Source organism: Budorcas taxicolor, chromosome 2 (genome assembly GCF_023091745.1).
Source record: "Budorcas taxicolor isolate Tak-1 chromosome 2, Takin1.1, whole genome shotgun sequence".
NCBI lineage: Eukaryota > Metazoa > Chordata > Mammalia > Artiodactyla > Bovidae > Budorcas > Budorcas taxicolor.
Genome location: NC_068911.1, coordinates 166,394,175 through 166,416,476, shown reverse-complemented (window position 1 = coordinate 166,416,476; position 22,302 = coordinate 166,394,175). Strand labels below are relative to the sequence as shown.

The window sequence follows — 22,302 nt, the reverse complement described above, 5'->3', positions numbered from 1 at the left end:
AGCTCTGGGGGGTGGGTGGGCAGAGAGTGCGAAAGTGCACAAAGACCCCCTTGTCCTGAACCAAGACGCTGCCAAGCCAACCTCTAGGCAGTGCCCACTCCCGGCCCCCTCCCGCCCCACCCAGCACACTCTCTCCACTCACGTTGCTCTCCCGGGCACCATGGACACAGGGTGGGCACTGAAAGGGAAGAATGGACCTGGAGGCCAGGTCTGAGAGCCTAGGGCCAGCCTCCTGCACCCCACTGGCCCCCATACACATACCAAGTACACAGGTGTCTGGGTGGAGTTGAGGAGCATAAAGATCGAAATCCCTTCAAATAGGCCATGTCCCCCAACTCCCACCAACCCAGAGCCAAGCCAGTTCTCAGATGAGGAAACTGAAGCCCAGAGAGGAACAACAGTGGGCCCTGGATCACACAGCATACTGGAGCAGAGTGAGACCCCCAAATCAGGGGTCCCATGGGCAAGGCCTGGGCTCTCTCCAAAATACACATGGCCATTTGCTGCCCACTCAACAGGAGTGTCCAGGACTAAACAGCCACCTCCTAAGGAGAAGCAGCAGGCAGACAAAATGCCGGGAGCTGTGTGGTCATCCCACCCCAGGCCCAGCCTCCAGGGCCTCAAAGCCTTGTCCAAAGGGCTCAGGCTGGCACCCTTCCAACCAAGCTCTTTTCTCCAGTCTAGATGGGAGGCTTACCTCATCGGCTGCTGTCTCCTGGTGGGCCTGGGAAGAGGAGGGGGCATGAGAATGGGCAGGGAATGGAGGGGACAAAGCACGGCTTCCAAGACCCCTACCCAAGAACCACCAGGAGCAGGGGCCCTACAGAGAGCCAGGTACTTTTCTGCCTCTCCCCCTTCATCTTTCCTTCTCAGAGCTGGCATCTTCAAACCCTAAGCTCTGTCCAAGAGTGGGGGCAGGTGGGACGAGCATGGGCGGAGAGAATCTCTTACTCAAGGGGTTTACAGAGGACGCGGAGGGCAGACTGAGGACGCCGTAGGCTCCTCCGCCCACTGCCTGTCTCTACCTTTGCTCCTCTTTCTGGCTTCTGGCTGATTCTTCCCGACAGCTGGGCATCCACCTGAGCAGAAAGAATAAGGGCCAAGTCTTGAGAAGGAGACAGTTCTGGAGACCCCTAGGCAGGGGCATGGACCCCAGGGACCCCCTCAGCCTGATATCTGGCAGCTCCCAGGGTATTGAGAGCCTGCTCAGACCCCTGGCACCCCCACAGTCCACCCCCCTTCTTCCCCCCCACCCACGTGATGTCGGCGAAAACAAGACCATGAATCAATGGGATCCTGTGTTCCTGGAGCCAAAGGCTGGGCAAGATGCCTGGTGGGCAGGGAGGCTGCAGGGCCAGGGGTGGGGCTACAAGAGGAACTGGGTTTCCCTGCCACCCCCTAAAGAATCTGGGAGCAGGCAGGGCAGCTGGCCATGGTGCTGGGCATGGAACCAGTCTGGCATTGGCCCAGGTTGAGCCCAGAAGAATGAGTGAGCCCCAAGGCAAGCAGTGTGGCGCCTGGCCTCTGATCCCAGGTATCTGTGTCCTGGAGAAAATGCCTTTGGGTGCCAGCCTGATCCTTCCCTCACCAGGGTCTGGGATGGTACCAGTGAAGTTCTGGTTAGTGTCAGAGTTCGATAGGCACAGTTCTCAATGCCAGCAAGCAGGCAGGCACAGGGTCATACAGTGGGCTGTCTCTCTGCCTCTTGGAATCCAGTAGGGGTAGGAAGCAAATAGGCAGGCCTTCCAGTGACCTCCCTGCCCCGCGCATGTGACCAACTGACTCTGGGGGCAGGCTTTAGTCAGATCGGGGGAGGGACAGGACCACTCGAGCCTGTGCCCATGTCTGCCTACCCTGGCTACACACCTTGCTGTTTTGGGGCTCCTCCAGGCAGAAGCAGCGGGTGTAGACCTTGCCCTCAGTCTGTGGATTGATCTCGATGAGCTCATTGTTTTGGGTGTCCCGGCGGGCCTTGGAGGTCTCTGGGGGACACTGTCAAGTGTGGGGGAAGGGCTCGGGTCAGTACAGAAGGTGGACCCCCCTTAACCCTTAGGATGCCTTAGCATCCTAAGATGTCTAGGCATCCCCTTCCCGGCCCTTCTCCTCTAGCACATTGTGCCCCAGGGCGGTGCCCCAGCCTCTCCCAGCTGGGCTGGGTCCAGGCCACTCACCCCTCCTGGTAAAATCTCACAGCAGCCCTCCTCCAGCACGAGCTCCGAGTCACAGTAGATGTGTGCCTGCTGAAGGTCAAACTGCAGGGGACACACAAGTGTCACTTCATTTTAGCAAACAGCTCTGTGTCCTGGCCCCCAAGGAGGCACAGAGGTGGCTCCATCCCAGGGTTTGCCCTCAGAGGCTTTCCAGTCTGGCCTGGGAGATCATCAAGAATATAGTCACAAAATACAAAGCAAAACCATACACCCAAGATAGAGGGAGAGGCGGGAGAAATGTTCGCTTTGGCCAGAGGAAGCGGGGAAGAGGAGGTTCCATTCAAGCTAAGCTGTGAGGACCAGTAGGTATTCAGCAGGTAGGTATGCAAGGACAAGCATTCCAGGTGGAGGTAACAGCATAGGCAAAGGCTAGAGGTGTGAAAGTATTAGGTGAGAAGGATGGCCGGCATGGGATCAACCAGAGCCAAGGTGCATGGACAGACAGAGCAGAAGGTGACGCTGCAGACATTTTAGGGCCCAAGTCACGAAAGGCCTTGAATGCCAGGCTGCACCTGGAGGTCAATAGGGAGGCATAAGGGGATTCTGAGCCCTGGTGAGATACAGGTTCTGGGGAGCCCACTCAGGCTCCCAGAAAGTGGGAGCAGAGTCCAAGCCTGACCTAGCACTCACCGAGACAGGTTTGCCTTGCTCAGCATCCAAGCCCAGAAAGACATGGCCCACAGGCTGTATGGATCGCCAGGGCCCTAGAGGCTGGGAGGAGGCTGACATGCAGTCCACGTGCACGGAAGCCACTCGTTCGGCCATGCTCAGCACCAGCTTGTGCCAATGCAGGTCGAAGAGCTGGGGCACTGAGAAGATGCAGGACACAAAGTCACCATCTTGGCCGCGGGCCCTCAACTCCAGGCTCTGCTCTTGACTGTTGACTTCCAGGGAAATCTGTGTGCAGCGGGGGAAAGGCAGGGACAGAGAATCAGAGCCCCGTGAGCCACAGCCTGACAAAGGTAAGGGCCCTCCTGCTCATTTCACAAGAGGGGAAACAGCCCACAAAGCGAGGAAAGCTGGCTGGGGTCACAGAGAAATACCTTCTAAAAGAATGGGATAGGTGTGCTGCAGGTGGCCTCAAGGGCGGGCACTGGGGTGGAGCAGGGAGGCTCCAGAATCACAAGCTGGGACAGAAGCTGGGCTGCACTGGTACCGCTCGATACCCAAGAGCAACACTGGTGAAGCGAGCAGGGCACCAGGCTCACCTGCGGGTACCCGTCTCCATCGGTCACTTGAAACAAATACCACGTGTTCCGGTGGGTGTGTTTCTTCATCAATAGTGTCAGCACCAGGGCAAACTCACTGGGGAGGCCCCGAGGGAACACACGTCTGGGGGTAGAAGAGGGAGGGTACCCTGAGGCTCAGGTAAGAGACCATCCACTGCCCCCTCTGGGCCCTCAGCACTGTTGGACCTACATGAGACATAGATAGGCATTCAACGTCCCATGGACACACATACACATATACACACCCATTCATTCTACAGACATTTCTTGAGGGCCTACTATGCGTCAGGGGTGGTCTGGTTGCTGCAGGTAACAGGTGAAAAGACAGAGAAGAGGTCTGTCCTCAGGCAGCCTGCAAGTCTGACGGGATGATGGGGGAGGTAAGGCCATAAACAAAGAATCCTCAGAATGACTGTTTCGCTCGTTCACGAGGATTCCAAGGAAACCAGGATGCCATGGGGAACATGACCAGGTCTGGGGGAAGGGAAGAGATACTGAAAAGAGATGACTAGATTGAGCATGACTAGAGAATCAGGAAAGAAAGAGGAACGTTCTGGAAGATGAGGCTGGAGAGGTAAGCAGGGGCCAGAACACTCAGGTACTTATAGGAGCTTGAACTTGACACGCATCAACGCATGTGAATACACACACGCACACACACAAACACACCCAACTCTTTCAGGCTCCCTCCTCCATCCTGGGGTCCTCACCGTGCCCAGGGGATGCAGACCTGTCCTCACCTACTGCTAGCCAGAGATGGGGAAAGGACAGAGGGTAGGCCTGCCAGTCCCCTCGCTGCCTGCCCTGCCAGGCCCAGGAGTGGGACCAGGCTGACTCCTGGCAAGGAGTGAGATAAATGACCCACGGTCCCCCTGAGCTTAGCTCCACATCCAGAGTTGCTGAGGAGTGTGGCTCAGACTGATTCCCAGTGGCCACACTGGGGCCTTTACCGTGTGGGCTGGGTGACTGAGATTGCTCCCAGTCGCAGGATATGCGGTCCCTTCGGATTTCGGATCTTCTTGATAGCAGACGTTTTCATGAGGCTGAGTCGGTGGATGAGGTTGAAGCCTTTAGGGGAGACACCAGATAACGAGTTCAGCTGGGGAGGTGAGTGGGGTACAGGCCACTCCAGGAAGATGGCGGAGGGGGGACAACAGGCTGAGCTGGGTGCTCACCAGTCACATTGGTCGATAAGTCACTTCTGTGTTCCAACTTGAGTCCTTCTTGCTGTGAAGGTGGGCACTGCTCCCCTGCAAAAGAATTGGCAGTGAGGGCATCTGGAGGGGCTCAGGCTGAGGTGGAGGCATAGCTCTTGGGGAACCTGGGACAGAGCCAGTTCATGTTCCCTACTCTGGATCTTCAACCAGGCTCTGCATTGGGCTCCTTTCAGCTTTTGCCTTCTGACCCTGGTGGTGGCTCAGTCGGTAAAGAGTCTGCCTGCAATGCAGGAGACCCGGGTTCGATCCCTAGGTCAGGAAGATCCCCTGGAGAAGGAAATGGCAACCTACTCCAGTATTCTTTCCTGGGAAATCCCATGGACAGAGGAGCCTGCCGGGGTCACAAGAGTCAGACATGACCTAGCAACTAATCCTACCTACCCACCCTGGGAGTCAGGGCACAGATGGGAAGACTGAGGTCTGGCCTAAGGCTACCAAGTGAGTTCATAGCTGAGCAAGATCTCCTAGAGCCCCAGGACAGGGGCCAGGCTGCTTTCATTCTAGAGAATGAAAGAAATTCTAGACAGCTCACATATCCCACGACACACACCTGAGTGGGGGACAAAGGAGCACTTCATGGGCAAGGAGATGTCAGATCCCTGCACACTGTGTTATATATCTATGCACACGCGGGTCTGCACATGTGTGAGTTGCAGATGCCTGTGCCACCAGGGATGCCATGCGCCGCCGGTACACGTGCTCTCAGCAATGGGTGGGGTTCCGCTCCGCAGCCAAAACAAAGCAGGCCAGATACAAGTCTGAGTCAACAGACTGACTTTTCACCTGGAGAGCCACCTTATGAAACTGTGAGGAAAGACTGAGGGCCTGAGTGGACCACAAGCTCAAGGGAACCACCAGAACTTTAGGGCTCCAGACAGGCTATATGAAGGGGGTAGAGGCACCTGCAGAAGGGGGTAGCTTATTCAGGTCTCCAAAACCTTAAAGGGACCAGGTAAGCAGCCATGGGCCTGCCTCTTCTCTAGGGCTGATTGAACAGAAGTTTTGAGAGAGGTACTACAACAGAAGAGATAGAGGCTAGAATTTTTAAAAAGAGAGAGCTTTTTCATCAATGCAGATAGGGTAGCTAGGACCAGGCGATGGATATAGCTCCCAGAGGCCGGGACACTGGACTCCTTGGATCCCTTGCTAGAAGAAGGAATCCTGGATCCCTAGGCTCAGTGACCAACCCCCCTCACGGAATCCTTCTGCCGCAGGTTTGGCCAGAAAAACTATCACCGTCTTTAGTATCAGCAGCGGCAAGGGGTGACTCACCCCTTGGCAATGGGCCCAAATTCCTTACAGATGTTGAAATTTTCTGCCCCAATCCCCAGGGGACCCAGTGAGGGAGAGGAGAGTAAAGCATACGTGGGAACATGCGAAAACACATATGTAGACACACAACCCACAGGTTGCCACATACACCCTCTCACATCTGTCCCTGGGTTTTTCTGCCTCTTTTGGCTGGATTGGGGGGTTCTAGGAGTTCTATTTCTGCTCAACTACACGGCCAGAGGGCACCCAGCAGGGCAGGGCAAGCTGCCCGGTCAACTTCCTCTGGCTTTGGGCCCTGGAAAGCTACACCCTTCTGTCTTATCCAGTGTCTGGGCCTTGAGACAGGCCCTTTATCCAAGATTGCCAGGGAGGAGGAGGAGCACGTGGGCTGGAGAATGGATCCTCCACATGGAAAGGACTGGAGAGTCCTGGCCTGTCTGCAAGGAGAGCTTTCTGCCGGCTCCTCCCCACCACGCTGGCCTCACCAGCCCTTGGGGCACAGGTTGGGTTTATGTATTGGGGAAGGGGGTTCTTCTCACACACAGAGACATAGGAGTATGTACAGAAGCACAGAGCAGCTCTGAGATGTAAAAACAGAGAGGCCCAGAGACACACAGATATGTAGACAGAAATACACACACTCTCTAGCTCAGCGGTCTCCCAACTTTTTCGGCACCAGGCACCAGTGTCGTGGAAGACAATTTTTCCAAGGACTGGGGTCCGAGAGGGATGGTTTCAGGATGATTACATTTACTGTGCACTTTATTTCTATTATTGTTACATCACCTCCACCTCAGATCATTAGGTGTTAGATCCTGGAGGTCAGGAACCCCTGCTCTAGCTTGCCTCATGCTGGCTCGTGTGTGCAAACAGCTCAGGCCACCCTGAGCCCAGCCTCTAGCCTCTCCTATAAATGCCGACGTGACTGAGGTCCATGGGCACATACCTGCATAGGGCCCCACACCTCAGAGAGCCAGTGGCAGGCCTATGGCACTCCGATCCTCACATCATCTCACCTGCATCTGCCCCATGGCTGTAGGTGACACAGAGACTGAGCAGCCACAAGCCAGGGGCCCAAGATGCCCACATCCTGGTCCAGAGAAGTCGACTGCAGCCACAGCACCTGAAAACCATAGGGAGGGGGAGGGTGGAGTCCAGAGCTCACAGAGAACAATTTCTCACGTGGGCAAGCAGCAGCCAGCCCGTGGGGCCCAGGTGCTGGTCCTGGGGTGGCAGGAGGTCTGGCCAGGCATCAGTCCCTCTCAGAGGCCCAACCGCAGGCCTCGGGCTAGGATTTGGGCTGTGGTGATATTCAAAATATTTAACCACCGGTATGGCACGGACATCCAGCAGCCAGCGCAGAATGCTGGCCAGAGCAGTGAAACCAGGTCCAGGCAGCATCGGGCTGTGCTGGTGGACCGTTGCTGGACTGAAGAGAGATCGAGAGGGTCCTAAAAGGCCAGGTCACGGGGGATAGCATGGAAGTTTGAAGCAGATGCTATCTGCCAAGACAGCTGGAAGTATTTCAGTATTTTATCAACCTGTGCACTGTATAGGTATATGCTAATCTGGTACCTGGCTAGCTGCACCCAGCTCAGCCAGCCGGCCCTTTTTGGCACCCACAAGGGGCTGACAACTGAGCTGAGTCTCCTAGAGTCATCACAGGGGCCAAGGAAGCTTCCCTCATGGGTGCAGTGGGAGGGAGAGCAGGTCACGGGGCTCAGGACCTTGTTGCCAATCTCCCCTGCTGATGGATGCTCGTCTTTTAGTTTTATTAAACCCTGATGGATGGGCCCAGATAAATCAATGCGGGCTCAGCAAGCGGCCAGGCGAGCCATACATCATCCAGCGTCCCCTGAGACAGGCAGCCCGCGCGTGCGCACACAGTCATGATACACACAGATATATAGGCATATATACACGCAGGCATATTTGTGCACTATGTGCACACAAGCCTACCTACACACAGGCAGGCTCACAGAGACATGTGTTCAGGGGCCACCCAGATACACCAGCTTGTACGCATACACGTGCACAAGGGCAGGCGATGACTACCCTTCCTGCAGGCCCTCCTGTTGGGAAGTTCTTATGCAAGCCTGACCTCATTCTCTCCAGCTGTAAAGGAATTCTGTTTTCCCCTCCCTCAGTTCTGGATGGGGAACGAGAGCAGGAAGGACCCCTCGCCTCCATATATTTGGAAATAGGACCCCAATCTCCCTCTTCTTGAGGCAGAACTGTTCCCCCACCCTCAGTTCAGTTCAGTCGCTCAGTCGTGTCTGACTCTTTGCGACCCCATGAATCGCAGCACACCAGGCCTCCCTGTCCATCACCATCTCCCGGAGTTCACTCAGACTCACATCCATCGAGTGAGTCCATGATGCCATCCAGCCATCTCATCCTCTGTCGTCCCCTTCTCCTCCTGCCCACAATCCCTCCCAGCATCACAGTCTTTTCCAATGAGTCAGCTCTTCACATGAGGGGGCCAAAGTACTGGAGTTTCAACTTTAGCATCATTCCTTTCAAAGAAATCCCAGGGTTGATCTCCTTCAGAATGGACTGGTTGGATCTCCTTGCAGTCCAAGGGACTCTCAAGAGTCTTCTCCAACACCACAGTTCAGAAGCATCAATTCTTCAGCGCTCAGCCTTCTTCACAGTCCAACTCTCACATCCATACATGACCACAGGAAAAACCATAGCCTTGACTAGACGGACCTTAGTCAGCAGAGTAATGTCTCTGCTTTTGAATATGCTATCTAGGTTGGTCATAACTTTTCTTCCAAGGAGTCTTTTAATTTCTTGGCTCCAATCACCATCTGCAGTGATTTGGGAGCCCCAAAATAATAAAGTCTGACACTGTTTCCCCCACCCTACTCAGCCCCCATTCCGCCGGTATCCCTCCAACCCTCTCCTGACCTCCCCTTCCTGCCAGTCAGTGGAAGGACTGCCAGCTGCGAGAGGCGTATGCGTGCGTGTGGAGGCGTGTGAACGTCCATGTGCTCCCTGTCCCCTTCCCGCTCCTGACCTCTGGCCTCCACTCACCTAGCCCCAGCCAGAGCAGGGCACTACAGAAATAGGAGAGATGCTTTCGCGAGGAAACGATCCCATCCCAATAGGAAGGCACAGACTTGGGGTCAGGGAGAGTCAGAACGGCCATGGAGGTAGAGCTTATCCGGCTGGAAAGAAGGGGACTGAAGTCCCGAGAGGGAACGCCTTTTGCCCCAGATCACACAGCAAGCCCAGCGCCGGGAGGCAACCCCCTCCACCCTCACTTACCTTGGCTGGGGTTCGCCCCCACCTCACTGAGTAATCCAGGCAGCCCAATGCAGCCAACCCCAGAAAGCAGGGCCTGGGTTCCTCAGCCCACTGGAAGGTCCTGGATCACTTCTGGCCGGCTTCGGGGACCCCAAGTTCCCGGGTCCCGAGCTTTGGGAGCTGAAGACTGTCCCGCTCGCGCGCCCGCGCGCGCGACTGCCAGGGACTGCCGGCTACTCCGGGTGGGGGAATAGGGGGCGGCTCCAGGGGGCTGGGGACTTGCCAGGGCCGCTAATGGAACACAGCTGGACCCGCCCGCCAGGCTGGAGGAGGGAGGGAGGACCGGGAAGGGGCTCCAGCGGTGGCAGAGGCGGCGGGACGCGCGGCCCCGCTGCTGGCCTGGCTGCGCTCCCAGGCCCGCCCCTCCCATTTGCCCGCCAGGTGAGCTAGCGAGCTAGGCGGGACCCTGCGTGCCCGGAGCTGCCCTGCAAGGGGGCTCTGGCTGCAGGCGGGTGGGGTGGGGAGGAGTCCGGCCCTTTAAGAGCCAGGCCTGGAGCTTGAAAGGCCTCCCCTTTGCCATCACCTTCCCCTTCTCCGGCTGGGCCTCCAGAAACGGGGGTGGGGGTGGGGCTGGGGGAGGGGGAATAAAGACCCTCCTCCCCAGTTCCGCGGCACCCGTGACGTGGCTGCTGCCCAAGACTCCTTGGTCAGCTTTTTCCAGTTTCTGAGCTTGACATTCCCTGTGACTCTGTTCTCTGACCGTCTGAACTGGGGGGAGGGGGGCTCCCTCCAGGAGTTGGGGAGGGTGCTAAATTAACCCCTTCTTCTCAGGACTCAATTCCAGAGAAGTGGAACCCAGCGGGTCCCCTTATTCCTCCTAACTCCTTGAGGTTAGAAGGGCCCAAATCCCTATCCTCGAGTTGTGAACTTACTATTTAATGATGACTTTACTTTCTCATCTGTAAAATGGGATAATGACTGCATATACTTCGTGAGCAGAAAACAAATTAGTCTGTAAAAGTGCTTACCAAGGGCACAAAAGAGAAGCTCAATAAATATTCGCTGTTTTATCATTATTATGGTGAATGCTGGCAGGATCTGAGGATGGAGGATGGGGTGAGGGGGTGACACTGGGCCAGCCCAGCAATGGAGAGGGTTTTGCTTTATGCTCAGAATGCAAGGAAGCAAGGGGAATTGAGGTTGGATGAGGAGAAGGTTGGACTTCCGAGGAGAAGGAAGCAGGCAAAGTGTCTAGTTCTGTCCAGAGGAAGGGGGATGATCAAGGTGACCCTCCTAAGGGAGGTAGCAAATTTCTGAGCCCCAAGGATAACAACCTATTGAGAAGTAGGTTCAAGAAGTCCTTGAGCATAAAAATGCCCATGCGGGGAGCAACTAGAGTCCCCTGATTTGGGGCTGGGGGGCTTCCTGGAAAAGCAACATTGTAGAGCCATAGCCCTGTGGCCCTATGTAACCTGAGGTGGGGGTGGGGGGCAGGACTGGGATTTCCCGCCTCCAGAGCCTGAGGCGCTGAGTCAGCGGAAACCCCAGCCGTGGCCACGGAGGCGCACCACTGTGGTCCCTGTGCAGAGCCGGCCCAGATGTGGCCACGACAGTGGCAGGGCCTGGGAAGTGCTGAGCTCAGCAGGCGGGAAGTAGAGGGGGTGGGGCTTTCTGGGAGCTTTGGCCTGAGGAGTGGGTAGGTACAGGCTCTGTCTCCACAGGGTGCTGCCCCAGCAGCAGGCACTTGGGAATGAATAGACAACACCCAGACAGAGGCCAGGCTCTGTGCTTAGCATTTCACATCGGCTAGCTCCTTTCACCCTCACAACAGCCCCAGAAAGAGAATTCTATGCTTAACCCCATTTTACAGATGGAGAAACCCGGAGCATAGGAGTGACTCAACTTGCCCAAGGTCACATAGTTTGTGGGTGGTGGGGCAGGGGCCCACGTCAGCTAACCTGGACCCATTGCACATGCTCTTAACCACTGTGCCACCCTGGGCACCCCCAATCCTTCCCCCACTCATACCCCAGACCCTCCTAGGCAGGAGGGGATGGCTGGACCCAGAGCAGAAGGGACCTGAGAAGCGGGAGTCCAGATCCCTTTCCATTGCTCCTTAAGGGTGCTCATAAGAACAGCCAAGCCTGGGGCACACCCTATGCCTGGATACACTATCACAGACACAGTCTAGAAATGAGCTTGTGCCCCTCCCTGCTCCAGACACATATATGCACCCATGCAGAAGCAGAGAGTTAGATATGTTCTCTCACAGCACATGTGTATAGACTCCGTGTGCAAATGTAGACAGGTTTACACAGACACGTGCATACACACGATACTCCTCCACATAAGCAGATACACAGAGACACACGTGTGAGCACAGATGAAGCCACAGAAATACATCCCTGGGTGTACTCAAACACAGGTGCATCATTTTCAGAATGCACACATACAGTACTTCATGTACTTGGATATGCACAAAGAAACACATGCAGATGTGTGTGCACAAACATACACGTTAGAAACACACACCCATGCCCACAGGCATCATTCTTCATATACGCACACAGGGAAACCTGCAGACCTGCAGCACATACACATGCAGACACAGATGCAGGGAGCCACACAGACTTGGCTCCCACGGAAACCCCTGCTCAGATATGTACTCACCAACGGGCATCCACACACACGCAGGCCACGACACTGACACATTTACATGCATTCAGCCCCAGAAAGCCCTGCATGCCAGCAAGCAGGGTATCCCGTGGGGCTGGGCTCAGTGCCCTCACCCCAGATGGCATCGCCACGAGGTAATCAACGCTGCTAATCGCCACCAGCTGCCCCGGAGCCTGCCTGCTGCTGCCGAGCGGGGCTCCCGGGCCTCCTGGGCCTGGGGTTGTGTGCCCAGATGTCAGCAGCACCAAGGGCCTGCCCACCCCATTGTTCCTGCTGGCCCTTCGGGAATCCCCATCTGGCAGGGGCAGCACCTGGGGCTGGGGGAAGCGAAGAATCAAGACAGGGCCTGGTCCCAGGTCAGGCCCAGGAGCCCCCACACGGCCAAACAAGAGATTGTCTGAACCCACACAGGCACACGTGCACACCTGGGCCCTAGCAGATGTGCACACAGGTGCACACACACACAGGCACATCACACAGCCAAAACAGACTCCTGTACTGGTCCCCCAGAGCCGCCTCTCCGTGTCTTCCTCATGCTGGTAAACACCACCATAATTCATTCAGATGCTCAGGCAAACCACCCAGGAGTCATCCTTGGCTCCTTCCTTTCTCCCTGCCATCCCACTATCTTGTTGATTCTACACCCAAAACACAGCCCGCATCTACCCACTTCTCCCCAGTCTCACCCAAGCCACCCACCTCTTTTGCCTAGACTACTGCAGGAGCCTCGCAACTCCCTACTTCCCACCCAGCAGCCAGAGAGATCTTTCCAAACCTGTATCTGTTGGCATCACTCTCCGGCTTCAATCTTCCAGCTTTTATTTCACCTAGAAGAGCCCCGACATCTTTCCCCTGGCCTTACCAAATCCTTCATGATCTGCCCTCTGCTTTCCTGTCCAGCCACCTCACCCCCTGAAGCTGTGGCCCCACCAGCCTCCTTTCTCAGTCTTGCATTCACCAAGTTGGTTTTCTCCTCGGAGTTTTGTACCAAGTCATCCTTCTGGAAGGATTTGCCCCTGATCTTTGCCAGGCTGGCTCTTTGACATCCAGGTCTCACCTCACCAGTCACCTCCTCAGTGACCTTCCCTGACCACCACATATAGAGGAGCCCTGAGTTGTCCTCTAATACATGACTCCGTTTCACATCTCTGCACAGCTCTGGTATTTGTTTGTATCCTTTTTCTATGAATAAGCAAGCATCTCCATGAGGGGCCTTGTTCACTGATACCCACTGCCCTGCACCCCACAGGCAGCCAGTGGTGAATTAGCAGATGAACGCACCCAAGCACTGCCGGGCTCTCAGACACAGATGGCTCCCACGGGAGGTGTGACACATGAGCACAGACGTGAATGTGCACGTGGGCAGAGATACACACACATGCGCAGAGGACATGAGTCACAGAGAAGAGGCAGAGGTCAGCCCCTTGAGCGTCTCTGGGTGTCTCCGTCCTGTCTCCTTTGACTGAACGTGTCTCCCTCACGGCCTCTTTTCTCTGCATCCAGTTCCCTAGCTCTCTTTCCTCCCCCTCTGTGGCTCCAGCCCCCTCTGCCGCTCCCTCTCATCTTTGTGTCTGTTTCTGACTCTCCTCTTTCCCTCTATTTTTGGATCTGCGTCTCTAACTGCATCTCTCTGTGCGTCTCCGATCTGTTTTCTTGCATTTTTTGCGTCTTTACGTCCTTCTCTCCCGTCTTTGTCTCATCTTGTTCTCTGCTCCTCTTCACCCTGTCTCTCTGCCTCTGTTTCTGGCTCTTTATCTCTGACTGTCTCTCATCCTCCCTCCTCCCCCGCTAAATCAGCCCTGTCACCACGTCTCCACGGCTCTCTGCATCCCAGTGGCAGGGGGACCCATCTTTCACCTCTGGTGGCAGCTTTATGGCCCCGGCGGGCGGGCTGACAGTCCACTCCGCTGATGCCCCCCTCCCCCACAGGGCCATGGCGAGCTCCACACTGACGACCCCAGCCCTTGGCTGCATTCTTAGATGCCCACTTCAGTGGCACCTGGCACCAGGTGCCTGCTTGGTTTGGCCACCCTGGAACTTCTGGAAAGGTGAGCCTAGACTCTGACGGGCACTGCCAGGGGTGTGGCAGTGGTCGGGGAAGTAGACCCCGATGGGGGAAGCGGGGACACTCCAGGCATCCTGAGCCCCAGCTTGGTTGTCCCCTGGGCTCTGCCCACCTGTTCTGAGGGACCTGTGGAGAGGCGACAGGCACAAGAGCCCTGGAGGCCGGGCCCACCTCTACCTGCTGTGTGACCCTGGACCCCAGCCTCCCCACCATCCCATGAGGCAAACAATAGGATCCCGCGTTAACCCACCTGGTGTGTTAAAGCACCTCAGACCACCCTGCCTGATAATCTCAGTGATTCTCAACAGGGGCAATTTTCCTCCCCGGGAGATATTCGGTAACATCTGGAGATATCTGGGGTCATCACGGCTTGGTGGGGGGACCTCCTAACATCTAGACGGTAGAGGCCACAGGACGCTGCTAAACATCGTACAAGGCACAACACGGTCTCTCACAATACAGAATGATCCTGTCCAGAATGCTCTCCTCCAAGGGGAAGATTCCGCCCCTCAGATTTCCCACACTCTCTGACCTCCTTTAAACTCTTAATCATGCTCTGACCAGGGCTGGGGGCCATTAGAAGACACAGGGGTTGCTCCTGCCTCTGCCTTCAATAACAGCAGCTAACATTTATTGAGCCTTTTTCAAGTTGCTGGCCGGCACCACGCACGGAGAAACTCATTTTAGTCTCGCCACAATGGCGGAAAGCCCAGGCACTGTTATGATCCCCACTCTAAGCCTGAGGAGACAGGCAGAAAGAACATGAGTAATCAGCTCAAGGTTACACAGCTAGCCAGGATGGAGCTGGATGGGAAACGGTCACTTTGGGACAGACCCACAGGGGAGAGTCCTCTCTGGAAAGAAGCTCACACAGCAGGGGTCTGGGAAGTCCCTTTCCCTCTCTGAGTCACCGTTTTTTCTTTTCTTTTTTGTAAAATATTTGGCTGTGTTGGGTCTTAGTTGTGGTATGCAGGATCTTTCATTGTGGCACACAGACTTTCTAGCTGTGGCATGAAGGCTCAGTAGTTGCAGCTTGGCATATGGGATCTTAGTCCCCCAACCAGGGATTGAACCTGCAACCTCTGCATTGCCAGGCAGATTCTTAACCACTGGACCCCCAAGGAGATCCCAGAGTTGCCATTTTTTTCATCTGTCAAATGAGATCTTTGCTAAGTCACTTCAGCTGTGTCCAACTCTGTGTGACTCCATGGACAGCAGCCCACCAGGCTCCTCCGTCCACAGGATTCCCCAGGCAAGAACACTGGAGTGGGTTGCCATTTCCATCTTTAACCAGCAACAATTCTAGGAGGTGAGGCACTGTTATCACCTTCACTTCACAGGCTAGGAAAGCAAGGATTCATGATTAAAGTCTCAAAGTCATAGGGCTGGAAATTGGTGGAGCAGAGATTTGAACTTAATTCTGCCTGAACTCAGCTCTGTCTGACTCCAGGGCCCATGATCTTAGATGGGTCACCTGCACCCTGCCCCACTCTCACCCAGGGCCTATAAGGCAGGAGAGCGGAAGTTGGGAGCTTGGAGGACTTGTTAAACACAGACTGTCAGCTCCTCACCCCCAGAGTTTCTGACTCAGCAGTTTGCTTTCCAAATAACTTCCCAGGCAATGCTGGTGCTGGAGCCCAGGAACCACATGTGAGAAGCCCTGCAGAAGAGTACAGTGTTAGGTTACTTATTCCTGGGTCCAAATCATGGCTCTGTAATTTGGTGGCATCACTCCACCTCTTCCTCGGATAAACAGAAATACAGCATCTGTATGCAGTAACAGTATACAGAGATACAGTATCTGTGACTTAGGGTTTGCTGAAAGGATTATGGGAGAGAGAAGGGGAAGGTGCTTTCCTGGTGTCAGCACCTACCAAATATGCTTATAAAGGCTCACCAGCATCAGTGTCCCCAACAAGGGCACCTCCCTCATCTCCAGACAGACTGGAAGCCCCCAGGGTGGTGAAGGACTCAGTGAAGGACTTAAACATCCTTTTCTGCTGTCTACCAGCCACCTCCCCAGGCCTGCATAGAGCAGGACACAGAGAGGACATCTCAGAACACACATGGGAGGGACAGTGCCTCTGCCGGGACATCCCAAGGTCCTTTGCCCCATAGCACAGAGCCTGTGGGGCAGGGATGAGGGTGCAGCCCAAGCAACACTGAAGACCCTCAGAGAGACCTGCCCCCCGCCAGTCTTCCTCCAGGCCCTGCCCCATTCCCAGTAATCCCTTCTGGTGTGACAGTTGGCTTCCCAAGGCCCTAGCAGGATAGATTGTATACCTTCACCCAAGCATCATTTTGGGTACCAGCCAACTCAACTCACAGCCCTGTTTTGCTGTATGACCTTTAGCCAATTGCTAGGCCTTTCTAAGTCTTAGTTTCTTTCTTTTAAATTTTTATTTATTTATTTATTTTGGCTGCGCTGGGTCTTTGTTGCTGCGCGCAGACTTTCTCCAGTCGCGGTAAGCTGAGGCTGCTCTGTTTCGGTGCACGGGCTTCTCATTGCAGTGGCTTCTTTTGTTGCTGAGCATAGCCTCTAGCTAGGGTGCACAGACCTCAGTAGTTGCAGCGCATGGGCTCAGTAGTTGAGGTGCACGGGCTTAGTTGCCCCACGGCATGTGGAATCATCCCAGACCAGGTATAGAACCTGTATCTCCTGTACTGGCAGGCAGATTCTTAACCACTGGACCACCAAGAAGTCCTAGGTCTTAGTTTCTTTACCTAAAAGTCAAGCAAGAACTCAGCATAGTGTTAAGGGTGGGGGCTACAGCCTCAGAATAATTGGATTCAAACCTCACTCCTACCACTTACGAGCTGTGTGACTTTTGACAAATCCCTTCATCTCCTGGAGAGAGCTTCAGTTTCCTTGTTGGTAAAATGGAATTGTCCACAGCTCACAGGGATGCTGTGAGAGTTCCCTGAGATGAGACATTTCAAGTGCTGTGCACAGCTCCTGAAACTCAATAGATGCTAGCTATTCCATACACACGATGAGAGAGTGTAACCTTACCACCACCACAAACACAGTCTGTTCGCTGCCTTCCCTTCCCACCTGCCCTTCCCATGTTTAGCTTTGAGACTATCTTCACCTTCCTTCCCGAAGGGGCTGAGGAAAGCAATTGGGAACAGTCTCCCAGAAAGGGCAGATCTGAGCAGAAGCTTGGAAGAGGGAGGGGTGTAATTAATTATCAGCCTGCTAGACTGTAAGCCATGCCGAAAGCCCTGTTTTTGCTACCATTTATCCCTAGAGCATGTGACAGAGACTAGGCCCTTTATAAATACTGGCAGCAGGAATGAAACAGGGCCCAGGACAAACTCCCTTTGGTGGAGAGCAAGCCAAGGAGTCTCCTGGGTGAGGCATGGTGGGGAGAGGAGCACTTGGGGACTCCCGGATTCTGTCTTTGCATGCAAGAGCCTCACACAGTTGGACTCATAAATTCTTTGAATCCTGGAACTCTGGGTGGAGAGAAACTGGCTGCTGCCCAGCCCCACCTCCTCCCAGTAGTGCCCGGGCCTGGGGTGGGGAGTCCTGACAACCTAGCTAGAAAGGGAGGCTGAGGGAGTAGATTTTCAGGGTGAAAATCCAACTTTTTCATCAAGGCAGGAAATAAGATCTAAGCTCAGAGAAGGTTTGTTCCTGGCTCTGCTACTTCCTGGCTTCGTTCTCTTCCTTCACCTCTCTAAGCCCTTAGTTTCCACATCTGTAAAATGGGGTGATAAGGATAGCACCTAACCACACGGAACTGTTGGGAGGATTAAATGAGATAATACATGAAGCTAAGCCAAGTCCATAGTAAATGCTAACAATGTTAATTATTAACATCATTAGTACTGGAGAGGGCTGCTAATTCACCGGGCACTCTTGCTCTGCATCTTACACCCATGTTCATCACTGGCAGTCCCTCCCCACCCCACCTGCCTTCCTATTTACAAAGCTGATTTCATGTAGCCTTAAAAGGTCAATGATATTTCCAACAGATATCAGACAATTTTTTTCCATGAAGTGGCCTAAATAATGTATTATAAAGAAATAAAACCAACTGGGGTATTGTCAGCCTTGATCATTCAGAATAGGATTGATATTGGTGTCTGGATGACAGAGGACAGGTGGTTGGAAGGTGGGGAGAAAAAGCCTGGAACAGGAGACCTGGATTCAGGGCCTGTGCCCTTTGCCAACAAGGAAAAGATGATCTTAGAGACTCTCGAGCCCCTTTGTTCCCTGAGCCTGAGGCTCTTAAACCTGTAATGACCCAAACCTGCCCCCTCCTCAGAACAGGAACCAACGTTAGTTGCTCAGTCATGTCCCATTCTTTGGGATCCCATGGACTGTAACCACCAAGCTCCTCCGTCCATGGGATTTTCCAGGCAAGAATACTGGAGTGCGTTGCCATTTCTTTCTCCAGGGGATCTTCCCAACCCAGGGATTGAACCCGGGGCTCCCTCATTGCAGGTGGATTCTTTACCATCTGAGCCAGGTGAGCCAGACCCATGCAAAGCCAGGATGCTGCCCTCCCTCCCTCCACTCTGACCCAAGCGTTCCACATTCACTTAAGCGCCCTGACCAGGCCCCAGTCATCTTGGCTGAGCCCCTGCGGGTAGGAGGTGGGGCTTACCGCACCACACCCATTAATCTTCCTCTGTACATCCAGAAGCTAGAAAAATAGGTGACAGAGATAACTGACTTGCTGAGCTGGAACTAAACCCACATGTAACACCCAGCAGGTCACTGCTGCTTTTTAAAGAATAATTTTAATCGTCTGGACAATCCTAAGTACCTATACTTATTCCAATTTTACAGGTGAATGGGTGTCATCTTCAACTCGAGCACTTTACTGTAAGGAAACAGGCAGGGAGAAGTGGCTGGCTAGAAGTCAGAGCTGGGATTTGAACCCAGGAATATCACAGCACAATCTTCTGTGTGATAGGCCCCTTCCTCTCTCCTGGACTCAGCTTTCTCATCTGTTGAATGGGAATGCTAACTCTGGAACCTCGAAGATCCAAGTTGGGACTTCTTGCTGCCCGGAGGCCAGGTCCCCACCCAGAAGCCTAGAACATCTCTGTGGGCCTGGGCAGGAGAGAAGGGCAAGTGCAGACATGACTGCCCCGCGGGCGGGTGGGGGATGGGGGCGCTGCCGGCAGGCACACAAAAACAACTAAATAAATCAGGACCGGGGGACTCCTAATCCTTCCAGGCTGTGGCTGCTACCGCTCACGCGGCCGGGTCCGCCATCGCCTGGCTGGCTCCCCGGGCCTGGGAGGGGGACATGGCACGGCCAAAAGTGCAGAGTCGGGCCAACAGGATCGGAGCGATGCCCAGCCGTCAAGGCGGCCTCGGCTCCCGAGACGCGGGAAGGCCCTGCCGGCAGGGTGACTCAGGCCTCCCAGACCCCCTCCTGCGTAGGCACGCTCCTGGGCCTCGATCTATTTTTAGAGCCGGCTCCAGGCCTGAGCGTCGAGGGGCGGCGGGGGTAGGTTCATGGGAGTGCAGGCGCCTGACCAGCTTCTCCAGCTCAGGACGTAAGCCCCAGGACCTCCAGCTGTCTGTCTAGCAAAGAACGGAAACACTTGGGGTGTAGGGGGTGGGGGAGGTGAGCGCCCAGAAAATGTACCTCCCCTTTCCCCCTCGGCTTCTCAAGGCCTGGCAGTTTCAGGGAGCTGGGCGCGGCCTCCTGAGAAACGACCTCTGTTAAGTGGGGCCAGGAGCCTCCCGACCGTCCGTCTGTCTGGCTATTGGACTGAAAGCCAGAGCGGGCAGGACTCCCGGGCGACCGCAGGGGCCGGGAGGTGGGGAGTGCTGGGAGAGCGCGGAGGAAGCCTCTAGTTTCGGGAGATCCCAACCCCACCCCGCCATAGGCCACGCCCCTAGCCCGCCTTGGGCCACACCCACGGCCCGGGTGGCATCCCTGACTCCACCTTGGGCCCCGCCTCCTAACTAGCTCCGCCCACAGCCTAGCGCGTATCCTGATCCCAAAGTCCAGGAAGACCTAGATGCCATTCTCCTTAACAGCCTGGCACCGGAACTGGGCCCGCCTTTGGGGGCTGGGCAAAAGTGAGAGGGATGGGGGCCTCCTCCCGCAGCGTGAGGTCGGGAGAAGGAGAGCATCGACGGCAACAATGGCGCCATTGATGGGGCTGCCTCTAGGCTGGGGACCTATCTGTGGGAGCCAGGCAGTTTTGGAGGCTGAAGAGGTGGAGGCAGTCCCCAGCACGTAAACACTCCTGTATACCTGGACACAGAGCTCTAAACCGAGGGAACCTGGGGCAGAGGGCCCTTACTACTGGGCCCTCGAGGCTGAGAACAGAGTCCTAGGGAGTGGGGACAGCTGATGACCCCAAATATTGATACATGTGCTCTGGGTCGAGTTCAGGGACACACGGGGTTTGGAGAAGCTCAAGTGGAGGTCCAGCCCACTGAGGGTGAGGGGCAGACGATGAGAGGCGGAGCCGGTCTCCCAGCACCAGCCCTCCATCTAGTGGGAAGTCTGGGAATCGCGGGATGCAGAGATGGGGTGCGGGGAGGGGTCCATTGCACCCCGAATCCTTCCTTCTTCTCCCTAGATTTTCTGCTGACACCTTCACACCAACATCCTGCTCTGCTCCGTCTCAAGGACTCACCCCTGATAGTCATTCGAAGATCCACCCTCCCCCTACCCCCAAAACCTGTCCCTCTTCCCTCATTACTTATGGATAATGCCCTCTTCTGTTTATCACTGCCACCATCAGGGGTCCAAGCAGCCACCATCCTTTGCCTGGATCCCTGCAGTTCCTGGCAACTGCCTTCCCTGCCTCCAATTTTACCCTCTCCCCATTCATTCTTCTACTACTAGTCAACTAAATGTTTCTGAACCAGACCTCTGCTTGGGTCACTTCCTTGATTAATTTTTTTCCGTGGCTTCTCGTGGTCAGATGAATTCCAAACCTTGGCTTGGGACTTGGGAGGCTCTTCATCACCCAGATCCACCTCCTTCAATCCCAGCTATTCTCACAGAGCAATTATCAGTTCATCACACACCCCTGGGGGCTGTCACCTCGAGGCCTTCATACCTGCTGTTCCCTCCTCCCAGAATACTTTTCCTTACTGTCTTCAGGACTCTGTCTGGAAAAAAAAAAAAAAAATCCTCCTTGGGAGGCTTTTCCTGACCTTCTGGCATGAGTTAGGTACCTCTTGTCTGAGCTCCCACAGGACCCAGTGCCTGGGTCTCTCATCACCTATCCACTTTTGTGGCAGTATATTTTACTGAGATGTTAATTATTTTGCTCCCTTCCCAGTTCCCAGCTGGTATCTGAGCCCTTTGATTTTTCTAGCCTCGGGGAACTTGTGAGGGGTTGAACACAAAAGCTGCTTGAAGTCTGATGGCTCCTCCTGACTTTTGAAAAAGCTAACCTTCTGGAAGTGACTGCGCTAGCTGTTCCCAAGGGATGGGGAGAAGAGGGCAGCCAACGAGGGCAGAGAAAGGAGAGCATGCAGCTAGCTGCAGTGGATTCAGAAGCAGGGGTCGTCTGAATGGTGGAGATTGGGGTCCTGTAGCCCCTCCCCCAACAGATAATGGGAACTGAGGGGATGGGTGGAACACCTGGGGAGGCCAGAGCCCAAGCACTAGGGTACCAACCTCAATGCCTCTGGGTGGCAGAGGCACAGCTGAGTTGCCAAAGCTCAAGGGACCCCATGGACTAGTACAATGAGCATCTATCTCTGTATAACCAGTGCACCCAGAATCAGGACTCCATGTTTAGACCCCAGGTGGGACAGCAGGTCCTCGCACAAGCCTATAGGGAAAGTGACAGGCAGCCCCAAGGATGGTTGAGATTGAATCTTCTGCCAACATGTAGGAAAAGGCTTAGAGTGAGAGTCAGAGTGGAGCTGATTTAATGAGAATACAAAAATAGGGTGTTTCTTGAGTCCGTGTGCCAACAGTCCCACCTGCTCCACCTGTCTGTGCTTCCAACTGCAGGACTGAGACTAGGTGTGCCTTATTCAGAACTGAATTCTTAGGACCCGGCGCGGTGCCTGGCACATTGTAAGGATGCATTCAAAATGTATTTGTTGAATTCATTTTCCCTTGGGAGCTACAGAAATCTTTCTAAAGCCCAAGTCTGTTCCAGTGATTTGCCAGGAGTCCTCAGAATAAAATCCAAACCCCTATTGTGGCCCACAAGGCCCACTGCCATCGGAACCTGCCTCCCTTCGCCGCCTCATCTCTGCAGCCCATCCTCCTCACACTTTCCTCTCCACCCAAACCTCATGATTTGCAATTTTCCAAACTTTCCAGGTTGTTTCATGCCTCCGTGCATTTGCTTACGTGGCACCCTCCACCAGCAGCGTCCTTTCCCTTTTCTTTGCCTGCTGAGTTTTCAATCAGTCTTCAAAGCTCTGTACA

The 22,302-nt window shown here is 54.8% G+C and overlaps 1 protein-coding gene across 3 annotated transcripts in view; it reads right to left on the bottom strand.

Annotated features, from left to right (window-relative positions):
• COL16A1 (collagen type XVI alpha 1 chain) overlaps window positions 1-9,370 on the bottom strand; it is a 55,319-nt gene extending 45,949 nt beyond the window's left edge. For all 3 annotated transcript variants that reach the window (XM_052636349.1, XM_052636350.1, XM_052636351.1), the window contains exons 1-11: window positions 9,202-9,370; window positions 6,945-7,051; window positions 4,615-4,689; window positions 4,390-4,507; window positions 3,419-3,542; window positions 2,841-3,107; window positions 2,172-2,252; window positions 1,867-1,992; window positions 1,026-1,079; window positions 698-724; window positions 143-178 (exon numbers count right to left, since the gene is read on the bottom strand). In XM_052636349.1, the coding sequence (XP_052492309.1) occupies window positions 143-178; window positions 698-724; window positions 1,026-1,079; window positions 1,867-1,992; window positions 2,172-2,252; window positions 2,841-3,107; window positions 3,419-3,542; window positions 4,390-4,507; window positions 4,615-4,689; window positions 6,945-7,017 (981 nt within the window). In that variant the 5' untranslated portion in view covers window positions 7,018-7,051; window positions 9,202-9,370. The remainder of the gene's footprint in view (window positions 1-142; window positions 179-697; window positions 725-1,025; window positions 1,080-1,866; window positions 1,993-2,171; window positions 2,253-2,840; window positions 3,108-3,418; window positions 3,543-4,389; window positions 4,508-4,614; window positions 4,690-6,944; window positions 7,052-9,201) is intronic.
• Between the last annotated feature and the right edge of the window lie 12,932 nt (window positions 9,371-22,302).